General features: G+C 53.9%; 9 protein-coding genes and 1 non-coding gene across 10 annotated transcripts; 4 read left to right on the forward strand and 6 right to left on the reverse strand.

Moving 5' to 3' along the window:
• Position 1: 1 nt before the first annotated feature.
• Positions 2 to 1,962, reverse strand: F5Z01DRAFT_751443 (major facilitator superfamily domain-containing protein; the record flags this gene model as incomplete). Its single annotated transcript, XM_046267047.1, has 2 exons — positions 1,270 to 1,962; positions 2 to 1,224 (listed from the first exon to the last, which is right to left on the reverse strand). The coding sequence occupies exons 1-2, from the start codon at positions 1,508 to 1,510 to the stop codon at positions 2 to 4; spliced, it is 1,464 nt and encodes a 487-aa protein (XP_046116931.1). The 5' UTR covers positions 1,511 to 1,962.
• F5Z01DRAFT_170823 (uncharacterized protein) lies at positions 1,842 to 3,121 on the forward strand. Its single transcript, XM_046257899.1, has 4 exons — positions 1,842 to 2,106; positions 2,155 to 2,233; positions 2,282 to 2,388; positions 2,437 to 3,121. Exons 1-4 carry the CDS (start codon positions 2,089 to 2,091, stop codon positions 3,112 to 3,114), a joined length of 882 nt encoding a protein of 293 aa, XP_046116932.1. The 5' UTR covers positions 1,842 to 2,088; the 3' UTR covers positions 3,115 to 3,121.
• On the reverse strand, positions 3,122 to 5,346 carry F5Z01DRAFT_170812 (fungal-specific transcription factor domain-containing protein). Its single transcript, XM_046257898.1, has 2 exons — positions 5,115 to 5,346; positions 3,122 to 5,060 (listed from the first exon to the last, which is right to left on the reverse strand). The coding sequence occupies exons 1-2, from the start codon at positions 5,214 to 5,216 to the stop codon at positions 3,129 to 3,131; spliced, it is 2,034 nt and encodes a 677-aa protein (XP_046116933.1). The 5' UTR covers positions 5,217 to 5,346; the 3' UTR covers positions 3,122 to 3,128.
• Positions 5,347 to 5,637: 291 nt separating this feature from the next.
• F5Z01DRAFT_170866 (uncharacterized protein) lies at positions 5,638 to 7,846 on the reverse strand. The gene is made up of 4 exons (XM_046257900.1): positions 7,573 to 7,846; positions 7,377 to 7,525; positions 7,219 to 7,320; positions 5,638 to 7,166 (listed from the first exon to the last, which is right to left on the reverse strand). Exons 1-4 carry the CDS (start codon positions 7,621 to 7,623, stop codon positions 5,714 to 5,716), a joined length of 1,755 nt encoding a protein of 584 aa, XP_046116934.1. The 5' UTR covers positions 7,624 to 7,846; the 3' UTR covers positions 5,638 to 5,713.
• Positions 7,847 to 8,069: 223 nt separating this feature from the next.
• F5Z01DRAFT_624613 (kinase-like domain-containing protein) lies at positions 8,070 to 9,335 on the reverse strand (the record flags this gene model as incomplete). The annotated part of the gene is made up of 1 exon (XM_046261382.1): positions 8,070 to 9,335. The coding sequence occupies one exon, from the start codon at positions 9,333 to 9,335 to the stop codon at positions 8,070 to 8,072; it is 1,266 nt and encodes a 421-aa protein (XP_046116935.1).
• Positions 9,336 to 10,312: 977 nt separating this feature from the next.
• On the reverse strand, positions 10,313 to 12,065 carry F5Z01DRAFT_737826 (major facilitator superfamily domain-containing protein; the record flags this gene model as incomplete). The annotated part of the gene is made up of 4 exons (XM_046266808.1): positions 10,313 to 10,571; positions 10,621 to 11,636; positions 11,683 to 11,778; positions 11,829 to 12,065. 4 exons carry the CDS (start codon positions 12,063 to 12,065, stop codon positions 10,313 to 10,315), a joined length of 1,608 nt encoding a protein of 535 aa, XP_046116936.1.
• Positions 12,066 to 12,579: 514 nt separating this feature from the next.
• Positions 12,580 to 14,069, forward strand: F5Z01DRAFT_658974 (uncharacterized protein). Its single transcript, XM_046263731.1, has 3 exons — positions 12,580 to 13,330; positions 13,385 to 13,457; positions 13,507 to 14,069. The coding sequence occupies exons 1-3, from the start codon at positions 12,852 to 12,854 to the stop codon at positions 14,014 to 14,016; spliced, it is 1,062 nt and encodes a 353-aa protein (XP_046116937.1). The 5' UTR covers positions 12,580 to 12,851; the 3' UTR covers positions 14,017 to 14,069.
• Positions 14,070 to 19,793: 5,724 nt separating this feature from the next.
• On the forward strand, positions 19,794 to 20,621 carry F5Z01DRAFT_624411 (aquaporin-like protein; the record flags this gene model as incomplete). The annotated part of the gene is made up of 2 exons (XM_046261374.1): positions 19,794 to 20,045; positions 20,094 to 20,621. The coding sequence occupies 2 exons, from the start codon at positions 19,794 to 19,796 to the stop codon at positions 20,619 to 20,621; spliced, it is 780 nt and encodes a 259-aa protein (XP_046116938.1).
• A 783-nt stretch (positions 20,622 to 21,404) lies between these two features.
• Positions 21,405 to 23,142, reverse strand: F5Z01DRAFT_675422 (GMC oxidoreductase-domain-containing protein; the record flags this gene model as incomplete). Its single annotated transcript, XM_046265141.1, has 2 exons — positions 21,405 to 22,810; positions 22,860 to 23,142. The coding sequence occupies 2 exons, from the start codon at positions 23,140 to 23,142 to the stop codon at positions 21,405 to 21,407; spliced, it is 1,689 nt and encodes a 562-aa protein (XP_046116939.1).
• An 800-nt stretch (positions 23,143 to 23,942) lies between these two features.
• Positions 23,943 to 24,016, forward strand: F5Z01DRAFT_t64. The gene has a single exon. It is a non-coding gene; the product is annotated as a tRNA-Asn (tRNA).
• The last annotated feature ends 1,088 nt before the right edge of the window (positions 24,017 to 25,104 follow it).

Raw genomic sequence — 25,104 nt, forward strand, 5'->3', positions numbered from 1 at the left:
ACTATAGCGCATAGCGATAATCGGGGTGGAAATCGCCCGTCTTCCCTGCAGCAATCTCCGCCTCGCGCTCCTCCTCTGTGAGGTTCTTTCGCCTGTTGTTCTCGCGGCGGAGATATGTGTATAGAGTGATGTGACCCAGGACGGCAAGCATGACGGCAGCAAGAGAGCCGCTGAGGCCCATGACATATTTGCCATTCTGCTTGGTTCGGAAGATTTGGCCGACCACAATACCTGCCGTGTTTCCAATAGACTGGTTCATGCCAATGGCCATGGCGCGCTTGTAGTATGGCGCATGACTGTTGAGCAGCCACGCGCAGTTGAGCCCGACAATCATGTACACGCCCGGCGCGATGAGGAAAGTCGAAAAGTACAGAGCACCCCTCTGGTCCATGGGCACGCCCAGGTTGACAGCGTACCCGACGGCCGTGACGAGGCATGCTGGCATCATGAACATGGCCCTCTGCTTCCACTTGTCACTCATGTACGAGACCACCATGTACGCAGCGCTCGCCCAAAAGAAGACGGGAATGGTCAGCAGCTGCGTCGTGACAACATCGTAGCCGAAGCTGCGGATGATCAGGGGCAGGAACGAGCTCAGGCCAAAGGAGCAAATGTCGGCCATGAACTGACTCCAGCAGGAGATGTACAGCTTGGGATCCTTCACGGCGCGCTTGACCTCGGCCCAGTCAAAGTCGGGCTTTCCGTTGTAGCGCGCGTTGATCTCGGCGCGGACACGCATCATGGCCTTCTCGTCCTCGTTGAGGAAGCGAGCGTGCTCAAAGTCGTCGGGCAGCATGAAGTAGGTAAAGGCCGCAATGAGGACGGATGCACACCCCTCGATGATGAACAGCCAGCGCCAGCCCTCCAATCCACCGATACCGTCCATCTTGAGCAAAGCATAGGCAAAGAGACCACCAAAGGAGCCACTCAGCGCGGCAGAGACAAAGAGGTACGAGATTCGGAGGGCCTGTTCGCCCGGCGAGTAGAATGTCGACAGGTACAGCGCCAGGCAGGGGAACATGCCCGACTCGAAGAGACCGAGAAGGAGGCGCGAGGCGTAGAGTTGGCCGACGTTGTGCATGAAACCTGTGCCGATGAGGACGCATGACCAGCAGAAGATGAGCAGAGGGATCATCCTGGAGGGATGGAACTTTTTTAGGACCAGTGAGCAGGGGACTTCGGCAGCCACATATGTAACGTAGAAGAGGGTGATGGCGTCTGTTTCTGTTAGTATTGGGGAATCGCCAGCTTAAAGACATTGATACATACTGCCCAGTTCGCCATCGCTCATGCCAATGTCGTCCTTCATGCCCGCTGACGCCGCGTTGCCGATATTGGCACGGTCGAGGTAGGCAGTGAGGAAGATGACGGTCATCACAGGGGCAATCCATAAGTCGAGCTTGCGGACAAGCTTCTTCTCACTCTGGGGGTCGAGGAACAGGTTGGGATCCTGGCCATCCTCGCTGGGCCGGACGGCCTCGTCGTCGATGATCTTCTCCGACTTATCCATGTCTGTGGTGTGCTGATGAAGAAGGGAGTAAAAGTCGGATGTCTGAGTGACTGGCTGACTGACCAGAACACAAAACAGGACATCTAGGACGACAGCCGCATATTATACCCCAGACTTGAACCATACACATGGGATGCAAGCGGGCAAGGGCCAGATAGTTATCTCGACGCTCCTCGGTTTTTGCACCCACTTCTCCACGATAACGACCCTTCGGACAGCGGACGCCGTGCGGCGAAGCGGCGAGGATATCTACCGCTGGGTCATTATGTGTCACTGATTGTGGGGTTCTCGCTGTCAGTCCCGGTCTGGTTCGCCGTCGAGATCGAGCGAGTCGCGGAGTCAGCGGCGAGGGTGGATCTGGCGTCGGCGAAGCGGCGGACAACTGGAGATGTAGATGCGGCGAACGGGTGGCTAGATACGGCAACACGATAGCGGCTGACTTGTCGGGGTCGTCCAGGGACTTGTATTGCCGATGATTTATTCGAGTCCTGCTTGCTGTCTCGTCTGTCTGGCGTATCTGAATCTTTCTGTTTCTGCAACTTCAACCAGCCTATATCAACTTTGCCTTACTCGCCAAGATGGGATCTGTTCCAGCCGTGAGTCCAAGCTGTCGAGATAGGAGAGCACACTTCTAATGACCCCAGACGTGGTCGCGCTTTGTCCGCTTCATCTCGACAGATGACCGCCAATGCTGTGGCGAGCCTGTCGATGAGAATGTCGATGGTAAGTCAGACTGTGAAGCTGAAAACATCTCGTACTAACACTCTTCAGTCGGGCTGGCTGTGGCGAGTGGTCAGGAAGTACAAGTTCGTCTCCTTGATCGCCCCTCGGCTGTCGATGACAGCCAGTTCACAGGCGAGACAGCCACCATCAAGACTGTGAGTCTCTCATATGACCACTAATAGACCTTCTATTGACCTTCGCAGCTCCTTTCACCACTCTCAGCCACCGAAGTTGGCACCGTCCGCTGCATAGGTCTCAACTTTAAAGACCACGCTGCGGAGCTCAACTGCCCCCTACCCACCATCCCAGAAGTCTTCCTAAAGCCCTCCACCACAATCACAAACCCGTCCGCCCCCATCTTCCTGCCCTCATCAGCACCAGACATGGTCGACGCGGAAGTCGAGCTGGCCATTGTCATCGCAGAGGACTGCAAGAACGTCAAGCGCGCGGACGCGCAGAGATACATCTTGGGCTACACAGCCGCCAACGACGTGACCGCGCGCGACGTACAGGGCAAGACCTCGCAGTGGGGTTACAGTAAAGGCTTTGACGGTTTCTGTCCGCTTGGTCCCTGTATTGTGCGCAAGGAGCTGATAGCAGACATAAACCGTGGTGTGACGCTCAAATCCACACTCAACGGGGAGGTGTTGCAGGACGGCACAACGGATGAGTTTATCTTCTCTGTGGGCGAGATTGTCGAGCATCTCTCGCGCGACAGCACGTTGCCCAAGGGTACCGTGATTCTGACGGGGACGCCTTCTGGGATCGGTCACGGGCGGAAACCGCCTCGATATCTGAAGGCGGGTAGCGAGTTGCAGATTTCCATATCACATGGCATCGGCACTTTGACGAACCCGGTGGTTTTTTCGTCAAAGATGTAGAAGAATAATGAATATCACCTCGCCTCCAGTGTACCAACGAGATCCTCCCAGAACTGATAGTCAATTGGCTCCGGAAATGTGCGCGTAGGTCCAAACCAGCTATCCAGCCAGCTCTCGTACGGTCCCTGGACATCCAGGGCAGCCGAGTAGCTCATATCACTTTCCTGCCACGGAGCAGTAGCTGCAGCTGATGGATCATTCACATGGGGAGGTTGGTGCAGTCTCTCCGCCTCGTCCCTACTGGCCTTCCTCGCTGTTGCGATACACAGCTCAATGACCTTGACCTCGGCCATGACAAACTCGTTCGCCCACGTGTCGGCGCGCATCTTCTCGCAGTAGGCGGACAGGTCCTCAAGGATGGCGCCTGTGCGTGCGCCACGCGGGTCTTTGACGGCGATGATACCCAGGACGAGGGCGGAGTTGAAGAGGTTGTGCATTGCGGCGCCCGCGAGGAGACGGTCGGCCATGGAGGTGTTTCTGAGGGATAGCTTCAGTCGAAGATCGGCGCAGGCAGATGTGATACATGCTGTCCGTGAGTATTGGAAGCGGTCCGTGATGGATTCGAGGAGTACATATGTCCTGTGGAGAGTGATCCGTGCAAAGTGGTACGATGAATGGAGATACATTCTTTGCCAGCTGAGAAAAGGCCTCTCGACGTCAAGTGAAGTGTCTGGGTTGTCGAGCCGGAAGTATACCGGCAAAGAAGCAGCCCAATCCAGCAGAATCTTGTCAAGGGACAAGACCTTCTCGTACGTGTGGTAGGAGGTTGTCATGGGCACGAGGCCAAAGCAGTCGTCGTGAATATCTCCCATGATAGCAGACAGTTTCTGCTGGTACTTGTAATAAAGGCTGGCTGTGGGCCTCTCGATGGGTTGTTCGACAGCAGCCGCAGCCTCGTCAGGTGACTTGTCGTCAATCCAGATGTTGCGTATATTCATCTCCATGCAGTGCTTGCTGTTAATGGTGTATGGTCTGCCCGTCGCCAGCGAGATGGATCGGTCCATCGAGTAGAGTGTGCACCAGAGACGACGTCGTGTCTCGAGCACTTTGGGTGGAAGACCCCAGGACTCGCCGTCAACGTGCATCCCCTGGGCCTGCGCCATCCGGATGGCAAAGGAGCTTGTGAGCCAGCTTTCCGTCTTTCGACCCCAGTACATCAGATACCGCGACACCAGGATACCAGCTCGGACCAGATCAGGGCTTTCGCCGGAGAGTGTGGGCGCCATCACGATGGCTTTACGCGATCCCCAGAAGAATTGTACCGATGTCTCCTCGCAGCTTTTCTGGACTTCTGTTGATGCTTCCGGCGGACAGTCAAGGAGCTCAGCAAAAGCCAGCATCATGAACAGCAGTGCCAGCCAACGCAGATCGACTGCTGTCAGATCGTCATCCCCCCATTTGCGATCCCAGAAGGCATCGTAACTCGTCTGGAACGTCTCGCGATGGACTGCATCATACACCGGATTAAGTTCCTTGAAGAACTTTTCGATGCGGTGGTCCACCAGCGCTTTCCTCCTGGGCAGATACCCGACAAGCTCCCATATGTGTGAGTAGGGTCCCTTCTCGTCGCGGTGGAATCTCGGGTTAGGACGCGACGAGGGGTTATTGATGGAAGACATGCCAATGGGCAGCTCTGGTGACTCCATGGAGATGAGCGAAGCGGCAGACTGGTGGCCAAAGTAGGACGAGCCATGGTAAGAGGGTGCGCCGCGTGAGTTGAGGAGGTGTCCGATTCGCGACGAGTGGTAGCCAGATTTAGAGGACGTCGGAGGCCGAGGCGTCTGCGCATCACCCGATGGCTGGCGAGTACACTCGCTGTGAGGTTGAGGTGTCGCCGCCTGGTTTGACGACGCAAGAGAGGCTCTGGTAGCAGATGATGAGGGTAGATGACACTGATGCGGAATCTGACGATGGACGCATGTTGAGCAGGGCGTCTGTCGATCGCACTGGTCTGAGTTAGGTCCAAAAGCGTATGTAGATTTGGTCAAAGCTGACATTACCTTTCTCTTGAGCCGCCGACATTGCGTGCAGACGTTGGCCCTCAGCCCATGGACCCGACGCGGACTCATGGGCGACGTCCGACCCCCGATCATGGACTCCATCTCTGGCTGGAGTCAATTGGCGCGCCTCGATCAACGGACACGTCCCCAGGTGGATGCAACGCACGTGGTAATTGCGTTTCGGCAGCGAATGCAGTGCCACTTCCCCATGGGAGAGGCAGATCGATGAGCGAGGTGGGAATGAAGGAGAATGCACGGCGGAGCGGCGAGGAGCGGGATGTCGAGCGGCAGCGCGTTGAGTGGAGCCGTCGGCGAACAGGCCGATGGTCGGACGGCGACGCATGGCCAGTTGAGCAATTCCGGAAGAGGCAATAGGTTCTCCTGATGAACAGTACCGGTGGGTTTTCTAATCTTTACATAGTTCATGAAGCACATGATTCATATGTACTCCGTACATGCATGTAGTGAGTGTCGTTCACACTCTCCCAACACGGGTTGTTCGTGGCATACCCTACACCATGTCCTGCTTGGTATGGAGAGCTCATGTTATTAGATACTATCGATATAACTACAAAAGACAATTTGACCAACCAACTGACTTAAGATTTCAACTCGGGCTTCTCTTCTGCTTCAGTCATCTCAACATCAGCCTCGCCCTTCTCCTTGCTTTCCTCTGCTTCCACCGTCGCTTGAGTAGATTCAGCTGACTCACCCCCTTCTTTCGTCGTCTCCTGGGCGTCAGCAGTCTTATTCGCTTCTTCCGCTGGCTTGTCTCCTTTCTTCCCCCAAATGCTCGGCATCTGCACTCCCTTACCCAGATTCGACACTGCCGCTGGCATCCCGATGCTGGGCATCTCAGGCACCTTGGTCGGCATCCACCCTCGCACACCAGAGCCAGCCTGCTCAGCGACTTGGAAAAGGTGTTGCATGTAGGTCCTCTTCTCGTCCGTGTCGGCATCAGGGTCCGCAGTCAGGTCGTCCCCGCCCCCTGGGAGCGGCACGAGCGCAGCCGCGTTGGCAATGTCGATGGGAGACTCATCCGGTATACCCCCATCGTCCTTCTCGGCAACCTCCTTGGCCTTGTCCTCCGCGTCGGCGTCGGCGTGCTCTGCCTTCTTGATTGCCTCGTCGACAGCCTTGTCCTCGGACTTGTCAGCCTCGTCCTCGGGATACCCGGCATCCACAATCGGCTTGTCGCTGAGGAACCACTCTTTCACCAGCTCAGCCGCGCGATCTGTCATGTTTTCGTATCCCCTGTTCTTCTGCGGGCGAAACATGCTCACGTGCGCACCAATCTCGTCTTCCGCATCGCGCAGCACGATCCTCTCGAACAGCTTGGCAGCAGGGTGGTCGCCCTCAGGCACTGCGCAGAACATGCGCTCTGGGACGAAATAACCACCACTCCAGTACCCGTTTTCTCCCATGGAGACGTAGAAATCGTGAACACCAACACCCTCCAGGGCAGCGAGGCGATCTAGTCGCTGGCTGAGCTCCTTTGGCTTGAGGAGTGACCCTACAAACGTGAAGTGGTCAGACAGCCAGGCGAAAGAGCGTCCGACATTGCCACGGTTGATGTACGCCAGACCCTGACCCAGTGACTCAATGCTCTGATTGTACCCATCCACAACATCTTCCTTCTTCAGGTTCCGCATGTTCTTGACACCCTTCATGATCGCTTCACGATGCACATACGCGGCAACGCCACCTGCAGCAATGGCGCCCACCGTGCCAGTTCGGACCGCAATGAGCTGCCAGGCCGTGGAACTACCGGAGAAGGAGCTCGCGCTGGCCGCTGTCGCCGCCGTTGCGTTCCTGCTGCGAGAGAGACGCGCCAGGGAGGCTGGTGCGGCAGCGGACAGGGCCGTCATGGCGTTGAACACGCTGGATACCTTTGAGTAGTTGCTGAACGCGCCATAGACAAACATGGACCGCGCAAGGCCGTTGTACGGCGTGTCAAAGGTGAGAATGCCCTGTATGAGCGGGAACAAGGTCTCGCTGTCGGAGTGGCGGTCCTTGAGGGTGAGGAATAGCGCGTCAGCTGCGACGAAGCCACTGGTGTCGTTAGGAGAGAATAGCTGCAACGATCAGGGGCGACTGTACATACCCCATGGAGTGAGCGACAAGGATAACGCCGACTTTGCGATCGGCGGGCGGCCATGGTTTCTCGAGTCGTTCCTTGCGGACATCAATTACACGTTCCTTCAGCCTGTGTCTGCATGTTAGCTACATAGAGTGGGTTGGCTTCCATGAGGGTTGACCGACCATTCGACAAAGCCTGCTGTCGCCTGCTCTAGCTCGCCCTTTGTATCATATTTGGGATACACAACAGACTGGACGTGATGTTCGGGCAGCTGCTTCGACACCTGGCGTTCCAGGTCCCCAGGAAAGTCTTTGAACGTGTTGTCGGTTCCCTACACTCATGAGCGGCGTGCTTTCTTTGGTCCAGGACTTAGCTTACTTTGAACCCGTGGATGAAGCACAGCAACAATGTACGTTTAGATTCTTTCATTTTGAGTGTATGTTTGTCCAAAGATCGTAGCAATAGATGATTGTGCTTGTCCACGCATCTTGTCCAGCTACAAAAGGTATTTGTTCCTTCACTGGCGACCACCAGTGAATCTGCTGCCGCGAATTCCCTGCTTTCGGCCGGGAGATCAGCCACACCCTCACATAGCGGCCGCCAAGTTCCAAGTTTTCGATGTCATTAGCACGATGATTTTGCGTGTTTCTTTGATGGCTAGCCTTGCTTCGGCACGGCTGTGGCGAGTGTGGCGCAGATTGAATGCGCTCAAGGGAATTGACGTCATGAGGGGCATCCACGATCAGGATCAGGATCAATTCACATGCAGTTGTCCATGTCCCCTCAGCCATGCGAGATTCCCGTGCCTTGGCAAGATTCGAAAGATCCCATATATGAAATCTCATCGCGGGCAGGGATGCGGTAGAATGAATTTCCTACGCTGCACGCTCGACCCAATTCCACCACTCTTGATCCAACAATATCGAGCGTACACGCGCCTCGAGCCACTCGGTATTGCCCCATAAGCCCCACGACGCTTGGAAACGGCACCAGTCCACCAGTGCTGTCTCCCAGTGTCTGCAAAACTCGTGCCATTCATATTCCGGCGCCTTCTCAGATGTGAGCAGGACCTCACGGTAGCGCTCAAGCAGTGCCCTCTCTTTGGGCTGCATCTCGAGCCTGTGCGGTACGCTGCCCTCGACGAGCATGTTCTGCGGAATGGAACATGTGAACAGCTTCGCGAGGTCGCTCACGCCTAGCCCGATGCCGACATACTGAAAGTCGTAGAACGCCACTTGGTCCCCATCCCTCGACGCGAACATGTTTTCTGACTTGACGTCGCCGTGGATGTACGTCTCAAAGGCCCGACCTCTGGAGCTCAGGAAGGACGCTGCCAGGACCGCTGCTGGTGTTTGGTGTTTCCCGTGTGGCCGACAGAGTGCGGCTGACCATTCCGACGACTCGTCTTCCTGTAGGTCCTGAAACTCGGATCGTCGTGTTTCCAGATATGTGTACCCCCCGTTGCGCCACACCGATCTGCCTCTTTTGCGTCCCTTCCTTTCCTGTGCCTCTACCAAGGGCGGGAGCACAACGTCCTCGGGATTGAAAGGAAGCCAGTCCCATGATTTTGCGTGAAATAGGCCCAACCACGTGAGAGCTGAATACGCCACATCCGGTCGCAGCATCTGCCTCTTGCTGAAGTCGACAGGGAAATCGATGCTCAAGTCTGTCAAGATCATGGCTGTGCATTGCGACTCGGGTGCCGACCCCTCTGCCTGATCGTATACAGTCCTTGAAGAAGCTACGCACTTGGCGACGGGTATGTCGCTGGGGAGCGTAGTTGCGAGCTCCTCGTAGAAGTATTGTTCGACATCATAGCTCAGCATCTTGCGTAAATCGCCTTCGCTCGGTGATGTCTGGCTGCCCGGTGGTGGTGTGACGATCTTCATGACGAGAGGATATATCGAGCCTTGCTCTCCATCGTTTCGGCCCAATAGCTTGTCCATATAAGCCGCGCCCTTTGCGCTCCTGGCCTCCGCGTTAAACGCGATGACCTGGCCGTAGCCGCCCCATAGCGCTTGCACGGGCTTCCAGTGCTCGGGGCTGAAGGAGACGGGTTGCAGGTCGTGCCGGGAGAGCAAAGAAATTGCTACGCGCTCCGCTTTCGGCTGCTTGGGGTCGCCATATCCAGAAGCACCCATTTCTGCGCTTGAGAATACACGTGGTCGCTAATGAGGAGCAATGGAGGCATACAGGTGAGAAGATTGAAGGAGATCAATTCCTCGATTGAAGCTGCATTGTGGGTCGCACGTGATTGGTCGATGGCTCACACCCGATTTACGAGGTGAACTCTTCAAGTTCCCAGAGGTCCAAATAGATGACAGAAAGAATCTCAATGATTCATGCGATAAATATGAACACTGTTTGCTCAAAAGGCTGTCATGGAGTAGTTTGACTCTGACGAGCTGCTGTGTTCGTAGGTTATTATCCTGTTTCCGAAGGCAATGACACACAATGACGGAAAAATGTGGAACAAAGACACCTCCATTTAGAAGTCATGAAAGCACCTCGCAGCTCCAGAAGCCATGGCCCTAGCCGACTAAAACCTCCCCATCGACCAGAAGCGCATGCAAAGCAGACAGATTGCTTGATTCTGACCAAACGCTGCCCAGGGGTAAAGGAAGTGGAAAGTTATAGGGTAGGTAACTAGCATGTACAAGCTCTGCCAGTTCAACTAATCTTTCCACTGAGCTGGTGGTGTTAATAGCAAATTCGGGTTTTCTCTGCGACAAACGAGTGGACCCTCTCTCTCTGTCTCTCTCTTAAAAAAAAACTACCGAACAAGTACGTCCGCACCATATTAGCATCGAACTGGGGAGTTGACCCACTATCGCTTGCATTAAAGGGGCTGTCGTTTGCCAAGACAACAACAAACATGGAGTAAACGCGACCGCAATCCAAGCTGCTAACGTATAATTGACAGTCAGAATGCAATATGGTTGGCTGGCGCAACTGAAAGTGAGGACTTCTTGTCCACATGTGCACCCTAGTTCGGTAAACTCATCGGTGTCTTTGTTACGCAGAGGAAAACTCAGTGTTTCTGCATAAACGAAATAAAATATTGAAAAGACTACCCGAAAGCCCCCTCTCTGCACCCTGCATCACAATGCAGATTCGTCTAATACGCAAAGCGAAAGTCAAGACGCTTGTTGCCATCCTTCTCGCGTGCCGCCTGGTCATTCTGATAGACGAGCTTCTCTTCGGCGGTCATAGCATCCCAAGCGCGCGCCTTTCTCTTGTTGAGCAGGGCGAGCCACTGGCGCTGGACAAGGAAGACGACGAGACTGAAAGCGAGGATGGAAACGCAGACAGTGTTGCCTGTCTTGTAGTAGGGGCCATCTTCTTTCCGATAGATCTGGCTGCCGGCAAGTGATCCGCTGTACAATGTTAGCAAGGGTGTTGCATGTCCCGTGACTTGGGACTCACAATTGCACAATGACGTTGTAGGTCGCCGCCGTGATGGCTCTCTTCTTGACGTCGAATGTGTTCTCCGAGATCCAGGAGCTGACAAGCGGATGGAAGTAGGGGTACCCCGAAATCAGTGTGACGAGCGCATATCTCTCCCACTCCTTGCCGCTGTCCGACATGGTCAGGAGACCCGTGAACATGGGCAGTGACCAGAAAGCACCAAACAGACAATGGAAGGCCCTCTCTTGAAAGTATTCGGACGAATAGGCGAGGGCCAACATGGTGATGATCTGCAGGGCGGCGGAAGGCGCCGTGAGAAGGTTGCTCTGCAGGGTGGTAAAGTTGCCGACACGACGGAGGGTGAGTGTCAGGTAGGCTTGGACAGGCGTGGCCGGGATGTAGGCCACGAGGCCCACGAGGTAAAGACCCCACATGGACTTGTCACCCCATGCGCTCTTGACGTCCTTGACGGTGATGGGCTCCTTGAGACTTGTTAGGCCCTTGGCCGGATCGTCGCGCAGAATGCGGTTGACCATGATGGCCTCCTGTCTCTCGGTGTACCAGGGACTGCGGAAGAGGATGCTCTTGGTCCCGACGGGAGATGTTGGCAGGTAGAGGAAGGAGATGACGCCAATACAGAAGGTCAGGAGACCCTCGACCAAGAAAAGCCAGAACCAGCCCGTCTTGCCGCCAATGCCGCGCATCTCAAGGAGTCCGGCAGCCAGCAGGGCGGAGATGACGCGTGCGACGTTGAGGGTAGACCAAAAGGCAGCGAGCCGAACCGAGAGCTCGCGCGAGGTGTAGAAGTAGGTGGCCATGAGGATAGCACCAGGGATGAAACCACCTTCGAACAGACCGATCAGTGCACGCGTGGCGTAGAAGCCAGCGCGGCTCGTGATGAAGGCTTGGAAGGTGGAGACGAGGGACCAGGCGCACATGACGAAAGGCAGGACATTCTTGAATCCATAGCGCTTGGTGAGGATCTGAACGGGGAACTCGGCGAACAGGAAGAAGACGAGCTGAATGGTGGTACCCTGCGAGCGTAAGTTTGGCTCTCTCCTCTCCAGGAGCGCGACTCACATTGTTGTAGTCATCTGTCGACAGTTTGAGGTCCTCGAGCAGGTTATCCGCCAGCGCGTTGGACAAGTTACCACGGTCAAGCTGCAGACCAAAGAACTATCGAATGATATTAAAACCAGTTTTTGAGAGGAGGCTTTGTAACTTACCATCACGCAAAGCCAGGTTAGAAGACACAGATCCGTCTTGCGCACCACGGCACGCTCTTCGGCAGGGGTCCAAGTGAGCTCAGGGTCAAACCGATGCTTGCCCTCGTAGGAGTCGTGAGGCTCCACGACACTGTGGATATTCTCACGACCGACCTCGATATGGGCCTTGTCTGGCTCGTTGGAGTGCATGGACGCACGGGCAACGTTGGCCGAAGCCTCGATATCGTCACTGCCCATGATGAGAGATGCTGTGTGCTGGGTCTGGTCTGGTCTGGTGTGTGTGTGCAGTGATCGCCGTCGAGGGAATTGGCGTGCGCTGCGTAATGGCCACGATCCAAATGGGCGGATCTTGCTGCCCTTTTTGATAATCTGGGGAAGGTCAGGGTGGGCAGCGTGGCATGTCGTCGAGATCGAATCGGAGCCGTCCGGTGAATCTATACCCTCTGGACCGATATAGACGGAGAAATTGTCGGCAGCTGGCACGATTGTCTCATTTGGACCTTGTCCTGACGAGCAGCGCACCATGTGCTCCTTATTGCGCAGCAAAGGGCCGCCAGGACCCCAAATCTAACCCTGCCCTCCTCCCCACCAGCCTCATGGGCCCCCCTCCTGGTATGGGGAGGCCAAGCTGATTGGCCTCATGCAATGTACCGAGCGTGGAGAGCATGAGAATGCGGGGAAGATGGTCTCGAATCTCTTGGGGCGGCTGGCGCCTCCGAGCGAGGCCGAAAGAAACTCCCTCCGAGATATTCTCCGGGTGCGTGGCAGACGAACCATTTGTCAATCGCGTCTCCAAATGTCGTGCTTCACTTCCGAGCTGATTCGCCGAGGCTGGGGGGTATATGAACGGCCTCAACTTCCACGACCAGAACAGAATCCGCTTGTCATCATCCGGCGCCACTAAGACGTGATCGAGTTGCCAGCCATAATACTGCACCTTCATCTCTATCCCCAGTCACTCCTCGTCAAGATAGGCAACTCTACGCCCATCGCAGCCAATCATCCACCAGCACCCATTTCAAAATGCCGTCTGCCACCATCGACCATGCGCAGGACGCCATTGTCGGCGGCCACCCAGACAGCCGACCTCGCCTGGCCAAGCCCCTGACATATGCCGGCACCCTGGACAGCTTCCAGCAATTCGACGTGACCCCGGTCATTGGGCGCGAATTCTCGGGACTGCACCTGCGCGACCTGCTCAAGGGCTCGGACGAGCAGATGCGCGACTTGGCGCTGACCATTTCCCAGCGAGGCGTCGTCTTTCTTCGTGGGCAGGGCGATGCCACGCCCATGGAGATGAAGGACTTTATGCTGCGGCTGACCGAGGCCAGTGGATGCCCGGCAAGCTCCGACCTGCATGTGCATCCCCTGACTGAAGAGGGCAGCGAGCTGGGCGATCAGGTCAGCGTTATCTCGAGTGCGAAGCAGAAGAAGGGCGGAGGCTTGACCCATCAGTTGAGCGATGTGAGCCGCTTTGCCAGCACCGGGTGGCACAGTGACATGTGAGTGTGATCAGCATCCGCGGGAACGTGAATTTGGTACTGACTCCTCGAAAGCACCTTTGAGAAGGTCCCTTCAGACTACGCGATGCTCAAGATCCACACCCTGCCCCCGACAGGCGGTGACACTGTAAGTACTGGAGTCTACGTTCAAGACCACCCTATGCTGACCACTGCAGCTCTGGGCCTCCGGGTACGAGATTTATGACCGTCTCTCCCCTCCCATGAAGGCCTTCCTCGAGACTCTGACCGCCACACATGACGCCTCCTTCTTCCACGACGAGGCAGAGCGTCTCGGCAACCCCCTCCGCAAGGACAAGCGCGGCTCTCCCCTCAACCAAGGCGGTGACCTGCGCGCGGTGCACCCTCTCATCCGCACCAACCCCGTCACCGGGTGGAAGTCCGTCTATGTCAACAAGGGCTTCACCAAGCGCATCAACGACGTCACCAAGGACGAGAGCGACGTGCTCCTCGCCTACCTGTTCAACCTGGTCACCCAGAACCACGATGCGCAGGTGCGTTTCAAGTGGAGTGCCGGTGACCTGGCCATCTGGGACAACAGGTCGACTTTCCACTGCGCGACGTATGATTACAGTGCCGACAGAGCGGGCGATCGTGTCTGCAGCTTGGGCGAGGCGCCGTATCTTGATCTGAACAGCAAGAGCAGGAGAGAGGCGCTGGGACTGTGATCACTAGATGAAACGAAATAGTCAATGAATAGAATGACAAATTTATTTCCGCATATCCTCAAATCACTCCTTACTAAGACATATGAGACTGCACGTCAGACATGCAGCTTTGGACAAGATAATGGCGACGGCGTCCTCAGCCGTACCGCACCACCTTGTACTCCACCTCCGTCTCCGAAGTCTCGGTGACGAGTAGGCACAGCTTGCTATACGTTTCCTTCAGAGTGTTCAACATCTCGGATACGCTGTAAGGGATGCCCGCGCGCGTCTCGCAGGTGCCGCTGCAGAGCTCTGCTCCGCTCTCAGAGAACATTTTGTAGGAAAATGAGGGCATCTTCTGGTTCTTGCCGTCTGGCTTGCACTTGGAGATTTTTTTGGACGGAAGAGAAAGATACTCGTGTCATGCTGGCGATGTCTTCTTATGAATTGAATTCCGTTTGAGTGTTCAGCGATGTTTCTTCGTCGCCTAGCTGGCGGCGTTCTGTAATGTGCTGGACGCTCGTGAACTGAGTTTCTCGAAGTCTGAGGAAAAACGAACAACCTATTAATTGGAGAACATCCCCTGGTAAAGTGACTGATATCTCATTGAGAGTTCATCATTCTCCCAGCATGGAACGACATCTCGTACCACGCGTGAACAAGGAGCATTCTGTTCTCGCCTTGATTGTGCAAGTACACATCCATGTTGGGGGGCGCCACGAATGGCAAATAGCAAAGGATGACCGAAATTGACTTTGTTCCGCGTTGGGCTCACGTATTCATTCAAGATTGTTTGCTTGAATGGGGACAGGTCAATGTGTCACGCCCTTTGTTCTCTTGGGGCCCGTCATGTGGGTTGGCGACCACCGTAGAGTGTGCCTGGATGCTTGCTGGGCACTGAATCATTTGTGTGTCTTGATTTCGACTGCAAATATCCAACTTCTGGTAGTTTAAGACATACACTTGGCTGGTATGAGCGTCGCGCAGAGAACTCAATATGGTTCGACAGCATACAGTCTACAGGATGTTACCTTGTAGTGAACGCACAAGTTTCTTTATTAACAACCGTCTACAAGCAGATTGAGTGAGGCGTTTAAGACATTTTACTTCGTCTGTGATTCTTCTACATAATTATTGCAAGGGCTCACTGAGCCATATCTCTTAAGTCGGACCCCTGAGTATCCACAGATCCTCACACTGGGCCACTCCGTTGCGGCCAGATCAATCTTTGCGTACGGAAATTGATACATCTTACAGTAATCCTCCCATTCATTCAAACTCTCGACCCGAAGCTCGAAGCAGACATCAAGGTCAGACAATGTGTAATCCAGCTCCTTGACATAAAGGCTGATTCCAGCCCATTTTGGCACGCAGATACCGAGCAAGACCCGGTCGAGAGTGCGATAGGGGATCACTGGTTTCCACAGATTGTCCTTCGCGATGCGACGATGGCCATTTCTGTCAACAGACAGGTCCTCGGCAGGAGTGGCATTGCCCAGGGATTCGTTGTGATTTCCATCGCGGTCCTTGAGAACCACAATTCGATATTTGTATGTTGGCGAAGTCATGGTTTGGCACCGACTGACTGGAATTATTTCTTTCTAAAAGAGAAATAAGCTCGGAGAGTGTAAGGGTATTATGGGTCAGTGCCAAAGACCGGAGGACAAGCAAATCAAAGGTGCTGGACTAAACTGCAATTGACCGTTCGGGTTCAGATTAAGGCCAGTTCTCCAATGAACAAAGACCGTGTCACTCTACACGGAGCCCGCTGGCAGAAAAGAAGACCCGAACATAATGAAACTCTTGAGGACGGCTTCCCAATTTAGCAGATAAAGTCCACCAACCACTGTTGTTCGAGTGTGTGTTTGGGAAACTCTTTCCGTTCCACGGTGTTTTGATTTACTGATCAACGGACTGTAAGAACATGCGAAGTAACTGGAACTTTGAGGGCTGTCTTATCGAGTTTTTTTAGAGCCTGGATGTAAATAGGGGCGCCCAATCGAGTGATCTGACTGTGATGCATTTAATTAAATATCCTCTTACCAAAACTCCATTTTTCTTGATTTCAACCGTAAGGATATCTCTTCCGCGCAATCCAACGACCAAGTCCACGAAATTCACCACCAGCATCGCCGGTTCTCATCATGGACCTTCAGAGCTCCGCATCATCGCTCGTCTCTTCGTTCTCTCTCGAACCCTACCGACGCTCCAACATACCCGGCGCTCTTTTCGCCTTCAAACTCTCCACTGGGTTCTCTCTGAAGTACGGGGACAAGGATGGCGAAACTGTAGTACTTGACCAGGGCATCTTTGGAGATCACAGGACACACGATGCGGCAAAGAGCGTTTATATCCCCCACACATTCGTCAAGTGGCTTCAGGGGTTCAAAGACACTTAAAACGGCGTCACCATTCGAGTTGGCCCCGGAAAGACCGCGTCTGGCATCACCATCTATCAAACTCACTTTGTGGTCACTCCTGAGAACACGAACAGCTGGCACTCTCAAACGGGCAAATTCCGTGTTGGAAACACGGCAGGGCCTGTAATGCGTCTCATTGTTAACGAGGACCCTGTTCCAAAACCTGGCGATCTGCATGTTGCATTCACAGAATGCTAATGTTTGGCGGTTTGGCGAATCATCCATTTTGTTTGTGTAGAGACGACTTAATTGTTTTCTACAAATATCGAGATAAATAAAGTAGCAGTTAATCACAGAATATTTCCGACGCGCGTGAACTACTTCTAATCACCAAAAGTTTAAAATTCAATAAGACTTACTGTATACCAGCTACATAAAAGCAACTTCCGGCGCCAGCGCCATCCACCGCTAAATCTTACCTCATTGTTCGTACATGTGTGCTCTACTGAATAGTCAGCCGACGCGGTTGAGCCTTCTCATCATGATTAATGTCAGCGTCAATCTCAGTCCAGTCAATCTTGTCAGCCTTGGGGTTACGGTCTTTGCGGAACAATGTCAGCTTGCCAACTTGAACCTTGCCCTTCTCATTGAATGGGTCAACGTCCTCTTTCAGGTGGACGGTCCAAACAATATCGACCTCGTCGTCACCTTGAGTCATCGCATCGAAATCGGCGATCTTGGATTCACAGGGCATCAGGGCCTGGACTTCCTTGGGCATGCGGCGGCATCCGTTCTTGTCAGCAACCCCCAAACCTGTTGACATGAGGCCCTTGAACCGGCGACGGACGCCGGCCTCGTCCTTGACTGTGTGGGTCATGAACATCTTCCAGGAGAACTGCTCACCTTCAGGCTTGATTTTGAGGGACATGGCGAAGTGTTGACTCGAGAGTGTAAGGCTAAGTTGGTGTTTTTGCTTCAATGACAATGAAAAGTTTGATAAAGGAGAAAGGTTGCATCAGATTTTACATCGGGCGAGAGCAATCGTTTTAATCTCCATGCGCAGGCTCTCTCCCCAGGCCAGTCGCTCGGCCCAGACAGCCACGTACATGCTTTCGCCCGCGAACAATCATTGACACCGGTAGCGTCCTTGTCCACACTTGTTCCAGTGGTCTGTGATGTTTGAACGCGACGCTCGTACACTGTTTGTAACAACAAAGGGCTAAAAAAAGCATTCACTGAACTAGGTGGGTTTGTTCTTTAGCTGGGGTTCACGCTCTTTGTCATTTTCATAGCTGGGCATTGTCGCTATGCGTTGTTTGTTCCACACGCAATTGCCAAAGGACATTCACTGTACACCCATGTTGAAGGCAATTGGGCACTTTTCATGCGAATTAACATGCGAGAACTATGAATCTGCTTTCTCTGAATCATCAAATGTCCTACGGGGCACCGAATAAGCTTCAACCCCTGGCCAACTGAAATGCCAGTACTTCTCAAATTGAACAAAATCATCACGTCTACTTCAAATTTGTTCCGCAAGAATCTAATAATAAAAATCCCGAAACGCATCGATACTCCAATGGCTTTATTTCTGGCTCCCATCTCTGACGACGAGTTCGTCCCCAGGGTTGAGCCCTACATCTTCACGTACCGAGTCGTGTCAGAGACAACATACATCCGCGACGCCATGTTCCGGAAGCACCCTTTCCCTCTCACCCTGTCCCTGGGCTTTGGATGGTATAGTTCGGACTTCGTCCGCGAGATACCCGAAGAAGTGGTTGAAATGGCTGAAAAGATGCAAAGAGAGATTTGGGAGCTGGATGAAGAGTTTCCGGGCGGGCCAGAGGACAACGAATTGCCGGTGGACGTGGTCTATGTTTTGGGCCAGGGCCATCGAACCGACGAGACGTCATGCCCACTGATGACCACCTTCTGGTAACTTGAAGCAGCCTGGCGTCTTGAGGGGTGCAATGAGGGCTAGTGGCAGGTCACTTGCTTGGTTCAGCCATGCAGCATCGCAACGCCAGTGGCCAACAACTGCAGTGTCAAACAGCTGCAGGTAACGTGGTGTCATGTCGAGAAGCCGATTGCACGGCTCTTGTGCTGGCATAAGGGATTCCGTGTTCAGTTCACATGTCACAGCCATATGAGTGACCCATTACATGCGAGCTCTCTACATGGACAGGACGCCATGTAACGATCTGACCTGTGATCCAGGACAGTGTGGTCTGGAATGCTGCATACTCCGAACGGTATTCGGCGCTCAACAAGATATATGCAAGAAGAAGGCAAAGTTGATTATCAAAGCATATGGAGATCCCCGTGAAAAAGCTGCAGCCGAGTGAGACACTGCCCCTGTGCCACAATCCACAAGGCGTCTCAGACGCATAGAATTTTATCTGGCGTCGACGCCCACGTCTGGTGGCTACACTCCATGTCGTGAACCGTTGGGTCGGGTCTAGCGCATGTTGGCGGTGCTTGTGCGTGCACTAAGCCGCGACATCGCGCCATTGCCACTCGTAGACCAGAGGCTATCGCCAGACTAGCACAGGCGCCATGCGTGGAACTCTCCCAAGATCGCAACTCGGACGCACCGATCGTGGGCCCCATCTACACGCTAGAACCGCCACACCTCTCGATGCGGCGATCTGCGCCAGGGTCTTGTTCATAAGCTCACGCCGCATTGGGCACAACATGTGGTAACCGAATGTTGTCTCGGGAGGGCGAACATGGTGCACCCTGGGAGAAATCGGCAGCATGAACTGCCTGCTTCAATTTGATGTCCGAGTACACTTGTCGCCAGTTGCTAGTCGGGAATCTGCCAGGCGAGCAGCAGCCAACATAGTCATTCGGAAGAACAACTCGTAGGGAAAAACTAGACCTTTGGCGTCGCCAACATTTGCCGCACATCCTCCAGCACAGCCATGGATCAACTCGCCATAAACGTCGGTGCTCCCACGATGCGCTAAAGCAAGGTTGGGCCAGCACCTAGCCGTCGGATCTCTCCCTCGCGCTCGGGATCTTGCGGAATCATCGGGGCCCATTCATTCATGGCCTTACAAGTTACGTGTGCATGCCTGTGCGCCGTGTAAGTGAAGTCTGGCGGATCCTCGAGTGGCTTAGCTGCTCTGCTCCTCCTGAACGCAGCCACGGCATGTCTGCTTGCTTGCTGGTGTTACTCGCACTTGGGCATGTCGTCACAAGCTGTCCCATTTCAAGTTTCTGTCGATATCTTGCTCGAGAACTCATGAGATATATAAGGAATGAGAATGACAATGGGCTTGGTACATTTCACTTAGAAGTTGACATTCATCAGCAGTCTCCGTCTACCAGTATTCTCTGTTCAGGTACAGTTTCACAATGGCCAACATGCACAAGATTCGCTCTGCCGACCAGACCATGTCCCTGGGCACTCGGCTGCCGTCATGGGTCCGGACCATGGTGGTTGTCATCGTGGGCGAGTTTCTCGGAACGTTCCTCTTCCTCTTCCTCGCCTTTGTTGCTGCCCAAACGGCCCTGAACACGCAGGCGCAAACAGACGTCCCAAATCAGAATGGCCAAGCCGAGGGCAGAGGCTCGTCCCCATTACTTCCACTCAGCTTCCTGTACATTGCTGCTGCTTTTGGTACCTCCTTGGCCATCAATGTCTGGGTATTCTACCGCGTCTCGGGCGGCATGTTCAACCCTGCGGTATGCCACATCCTTGACTTACACATGATCTCCAGCTGACGCATCCAGGTCACTCTCGGTCTTCTCCTCGTCGGTGTCATCAGACCAGCCTCTGCCGCCATGATCATTCCGACCCAGATTGTCGCTTCCATCGCTGCGGCTGCCGTGGTTGATGGCATCATTCCTGGTCCCCTCACCGTGAACAATCGGCTGACCAACAACACGAGTGTGGTCCAGGGGTTCTTCCTCGAGACATTCCTTACTGCGCAGCTCGTCCTGACGATATACTTCCTTGCTGTCGAGAAGCACCGCGCAACGTTCCTTGCGCCCATTGGCATTGGCATGTCCGCGTTCATTGCCCACCTCGCAGGCACACCATACACGGGCACTTCGATCAACCCCGTCCGATCATTCGGACCGGACGTGATCACAGGCTTTGTCGGATACCATTGGATCTTCTGGGTTGCACCTTGTTTCGGAGCCGTCCTGGCGTTCGGTGTTTACAAGCTGATGAAGTGGATGGATTACGAGGATGTCAACGGTGGACAGGACGCTGCCGACGTTGAGGCTGCAAGGGAAGATCAGGCGGACTACTAGAGGCAGCCGCCTGTCCGATCTTAGGTCTTGCTAGGGAAAATTATTTGATCGCTTCAGATATTGTTTGGCGTTGGGGATCAAGGAGGCGTTGGGGAGCAGCGGGACAACGGAGTTAATTCTTTACTGTTGCCTAGATGAATACAATTGTTTTGGAAGTTCTATCTGTTGGTACGCAAATACGCTATTGCAATACTATGAAGAGCACTCGTTCAGTCTGAGCACTCTTTAGGCCACTTTTTCGGGGCTTGCCTTGACACTCAACAACGCAGGTCAGTCTGTTCCAGATCACAAGCAGGGTCTAGCATGTCAGGTTCGACCAAAACTCGTGTGTATCCATCAAAACTCTCCTGTGAGCTGTTCCGAACATCCACCCACGCGAGTTGGGTGCTGTGGACAGAGTCTCTGTCAAATGCATGCGCCATTGCCCACAACGTGCCGCCCCCTGCAACCAATCGCTGGCATCGCCTTCCATCATAGGCTAAAGCGCGCACTACTGTTCAAACTTGATTCCGGGATACTAGCGGGGGACAAGCTTCGTGTTTCCGGGCTCTCACGGCGTACAGTAATCCCGTGGAATGTCAGCCACAGGCTCTCGTGGTGCGCCTTTACTCTGTCCTCTCGAGGCTTGAGCCGGACTGCCATTTCTTCCGTAGTTTGGACTAACACACTGCTCCGTCTTTGACCACGCTGAAGCCCATACCATCCCCTGGACCAACACTGAGACACTGATCACTGGTAACAGTCCATTCTAACCCAACGGGAAGTCAGAGTATGACTAACTCCTCACAGACTCCCCTTAAGAATCATCTCCGCCGCTCTCTGAGCCACAGCGTACAATGTCGCTGTCAAATGTCCACTGAACTGCAGCGGCAGGACTCCCGCGTCCACCACCCGCAAACCCCGTGTGCCATAGACTCTCAATTGATCATCCACGACACCGCCAAGGTCGCGACTCATCATCGCTGTCGACCCCAGGGAATGAGAGTTTGCAGCCACTGTGTCCTTGATGAACGTCGTCCATTCCTCGTTGGTGGCATTGGCCTGGGCCCCTGCGATAGTGGTGAAGTCGATCCCAGTGCCCGCCCAGAACTTTGAGCAAAGTCGCCCAATCTCTACCTGTGTGTGTACATCGAGAGGGTTGTCCAGGTAGTGCGGGTCGATCTGCGGGTCGTTGATGGCCTCTTTTGTCTTCAAGTGCACACTACCCCTGCTCAAGGGCATGAGTGCCCAAAACGCAGATGCCAGGCTGGTACCCGAAGCCGCTGTGAAAACCTCGGCGATGGTCGTGTTCTGTTCAAACATGATGTTGTACTGGATCTCGAGTAGCTTCTGGACCGCAGCAATCTCCAGAGCCCCGTTGCTGCCCTTGACGATTTGTTCAGCATAGGCCGGAATGGACTCCTTTGTCTGGAGGGCGATCTTTTCCTCATCAGCGCCAAACAGCTCTTTTGCTGTAATAAATGTCCCATAAGGTGTGTATCCAGGAATTGGACCAGCGGCATTGTTGTACACGATCACGTTGTTGGGCTGTTCAATCATGTTCTCGCCCACCCCTGGGAGATCAACAACCACATCAATGTCGAGGTTTTGCAACCGAGCGGCATGACCAACCCCAGATTTTTCCAGGATGAGGGGAGTTCGCAAAGCCCCAGCCGCCAGGATGACCTCTTTTCGCGCGAGTGCGGTTTGCAAACTGCCGTCGGCGGCGATGAAATCAACCCCCTGAGCCACAGGAAGACACGACTCATTCCCCCAAGCAACGCGTGAAGCTGTGCCGTTGACGAAAAAGAGATTATTGCGGTCCGCTATTGGCCACAGAAAGGCGGTAGCTGCATCTGCGCGCGTGTTCTTCACCGGGTCGAGTGTTTGGGGCCAGATGCTGAAACCGTCTGTCACACCGCGGTTGACATCGTCATTATGGTCATGACCAAGACTGGCCCATGTCTCACGCGCCAGGTTGTAGAAGGTCCCATTATGCAAGTCGGGATTGAATCCAACGCTCAGCTCGCCATCAAATCCGTGGTAATGTTCATCGTAGCTGGCGCCCGCGTCTAGTTGCCACTGATTAGGCGCAAATAGATGCTCCAATTCGATGTAGTACTGCAACATCGAGTCCCAGTTCCAGCCTGGGTTCCCAATACTTTCCCATGCATCGAATTGGGCTTTGTCGCCTCTGACGTAGGTCATGCCTGTAGTGCACTGGTCAGTCACGAATGTCTGTAGCTTCCATGTACCTACCGTTGATCAAACTGGTTCCTCCAATGCCCTTACCAGCCGGCATGCTAAGTCTCCTGTTTCCGAGTTGGGGCTGGGGCTCACTCTGGTAATCCCAGTTGAGTGATGTCTGTCCCACCTCTATCCATTGAGCAGGGTCCTCGACTGCTTCATTGCCCCTTGTGTCGACACCAGGGTCAATAAGGGCGACGGACAGCTCTGGGTTGCTTGAAAGGCGATTCGCCAATAACGAACCACATGTTCCCGCCCCAACAACAATATAGTCGTAGACTGCGACGGTGGCCATTGCAATGGACTTGAGTCAGGAAGATTGTTAGAAGATCCGACAGCATGAACGTCGACTAATCAGGGGCTCTTTTGTGATGCGGCGTTTACTGAAGCTTTATTCCACCACGAATCTGATTGGCAAGGGTACCTCTTGCATGGGATTTTCACACCGACGCACATTGTATTCGGCCCGTGGAATCTGGGTCCATCTCGAGATGCGGGGATGAGGCGCTGCATCGAGATTTGTGAAAGAAGGAGACTATTGATGTCTGGGGTATTTAGACTGGGAGCTCTCATCTTCCCAAGTAATGACCTTGGAAAGGCCCTGTCGTTCTTCTCTGGACCAAGACCCCCATCTGGAAATCAACATGGGTGGTCTTGTGGGGGGATCTGGTGCATGCAGGCTATGCAGCTACGTAGTCAGGATTCGATGTGACCGAGAGATGGCCGAGCCTTCGCACCATGTTTGCGATGATGCGCGCGTCTGAAGAAACGTACATGCTCATGGTGGTGATTTATGTGTGCATCTCGTGTGGTTGTACGTAGTTGGTCTTCTAGAAAGACTGCAGGGCCCCCGAGTCCCGACTCCGACTCCCGACCCAGCCCGGCCCCAGAGTCCGGACATGTGGACCCAACATCCGCACCTTGGACATGCCGAGTGGAGCTTGACAGGTTCCGCTCATACAGAATCTGGCCATGCATTTCGTAGCAAAAAGAAATAAAGATAACAAGTCATATACATCAGGATGACGGCGCGCCGCAGAGATCACGATGCTGCCGAGCTGCTCAAGAGCAGTCTTAACAACGGCAGCCTTCACCTCTTCCATGGCCCAGCTGGTCAAGGCGTCCGACTGTTAATCGGGAGATCACAAGTTCGATCCTTGTTGGAAGAGTTTCTTTGCTCAATGCTCGCTCACTGTCCTCGGTGAGCGACAATGTTCAGCATTTTTGTCCAGCCCTCTCGGGTACGAGAAGATTGAGGGCAGTCTCTTTTTGAAATCCCCCAATCTGACAGTAAGCTAACCTAGGTGAGCGGTACTTCACAATGAACTCGGAGGTTTTTGCCACGGGATGTGCTGGCAAACCTGTGTAGAAGTCATCGCAGCTTGAGCGCTCCACATTCTGTAATTCTTAGCCTTAGTTGATTCTGCGTATCACTCGCCGAACATTGAAATCACATACTAGCATGATGCAGTATGTGTCCACAATCTTTCAGTCACAGTGGTGAAAGAAGGCTGTTCTGGGCGTGTTGTAAGTCTGCAATGCGTAGGAGAAAGCAGAAGTTATCGAGCCCCCTTCCGTGTTGACATTTTTTCGATGAATCGTTGTCGATGCTTCGCACAACGTCCGTCAAGTGGCTGGGACCTTTCTAGGTCACATTATACCTGCAATTCTAGCTGAGGTGCGAAATGAGACAGCTTCCAATGGAAAATGAATGATCCGGAAAGACTCCCCGTGCGTGCCTTGCTTGGGTGCCACTGATCTCATCAAATAGTACTTATCTTCACAGCTTGCAGTGGACGTATCGAGGCTGAAGGAACTTTGTTCGGGTCCGTGACATTTGATGCCAACATGAACAAATCCGTTGATGAGCGCCACTAATTATACAACAGATATTTAACACAAGATTTCTTCAGCAAGATCGCAGTGACCTCCAACGCAGTGGTTGTGATGCTGAACGCAACGTCGGCGCTTGGTCCGGACTCGGCAACCCGGTACGGAACCTGACCCCCGATAGTGGGGCCGGCTCCAAACCCGCCTGGATATTTACTTGTACATCACTCGTGGTTGCTATATTCTATCTTTCAATATCTGTTTGCATCTTATCCAGGAGTAGTAGCGCAACAGACATCACCCGAGTCACACGTGTGTCCGCCCAACTGCAGGCCAGCGGACCTTGCCGGTGGTGAAGAGCCTCGTCTAAAGCTTGCCGCCCCGGTCGCTTTCATAATTCTAGACAAACATAAGGTGCAACAGTGTA

Source organism: Emericellopsis atlantica, assembly GCF_019669845.1.
Source record: "Emericellopsis atlantica unplaced genomic scaffold F5Z01scaffold_18, whole genome shotgun sequence".
Lineage (NCBI taxonomy): Eukaryota > Fungi > Ascomycota > Sordariomycetes > Hypocreales > Bionectriaceae > Emericellopsis > Emericellopsis atlantica.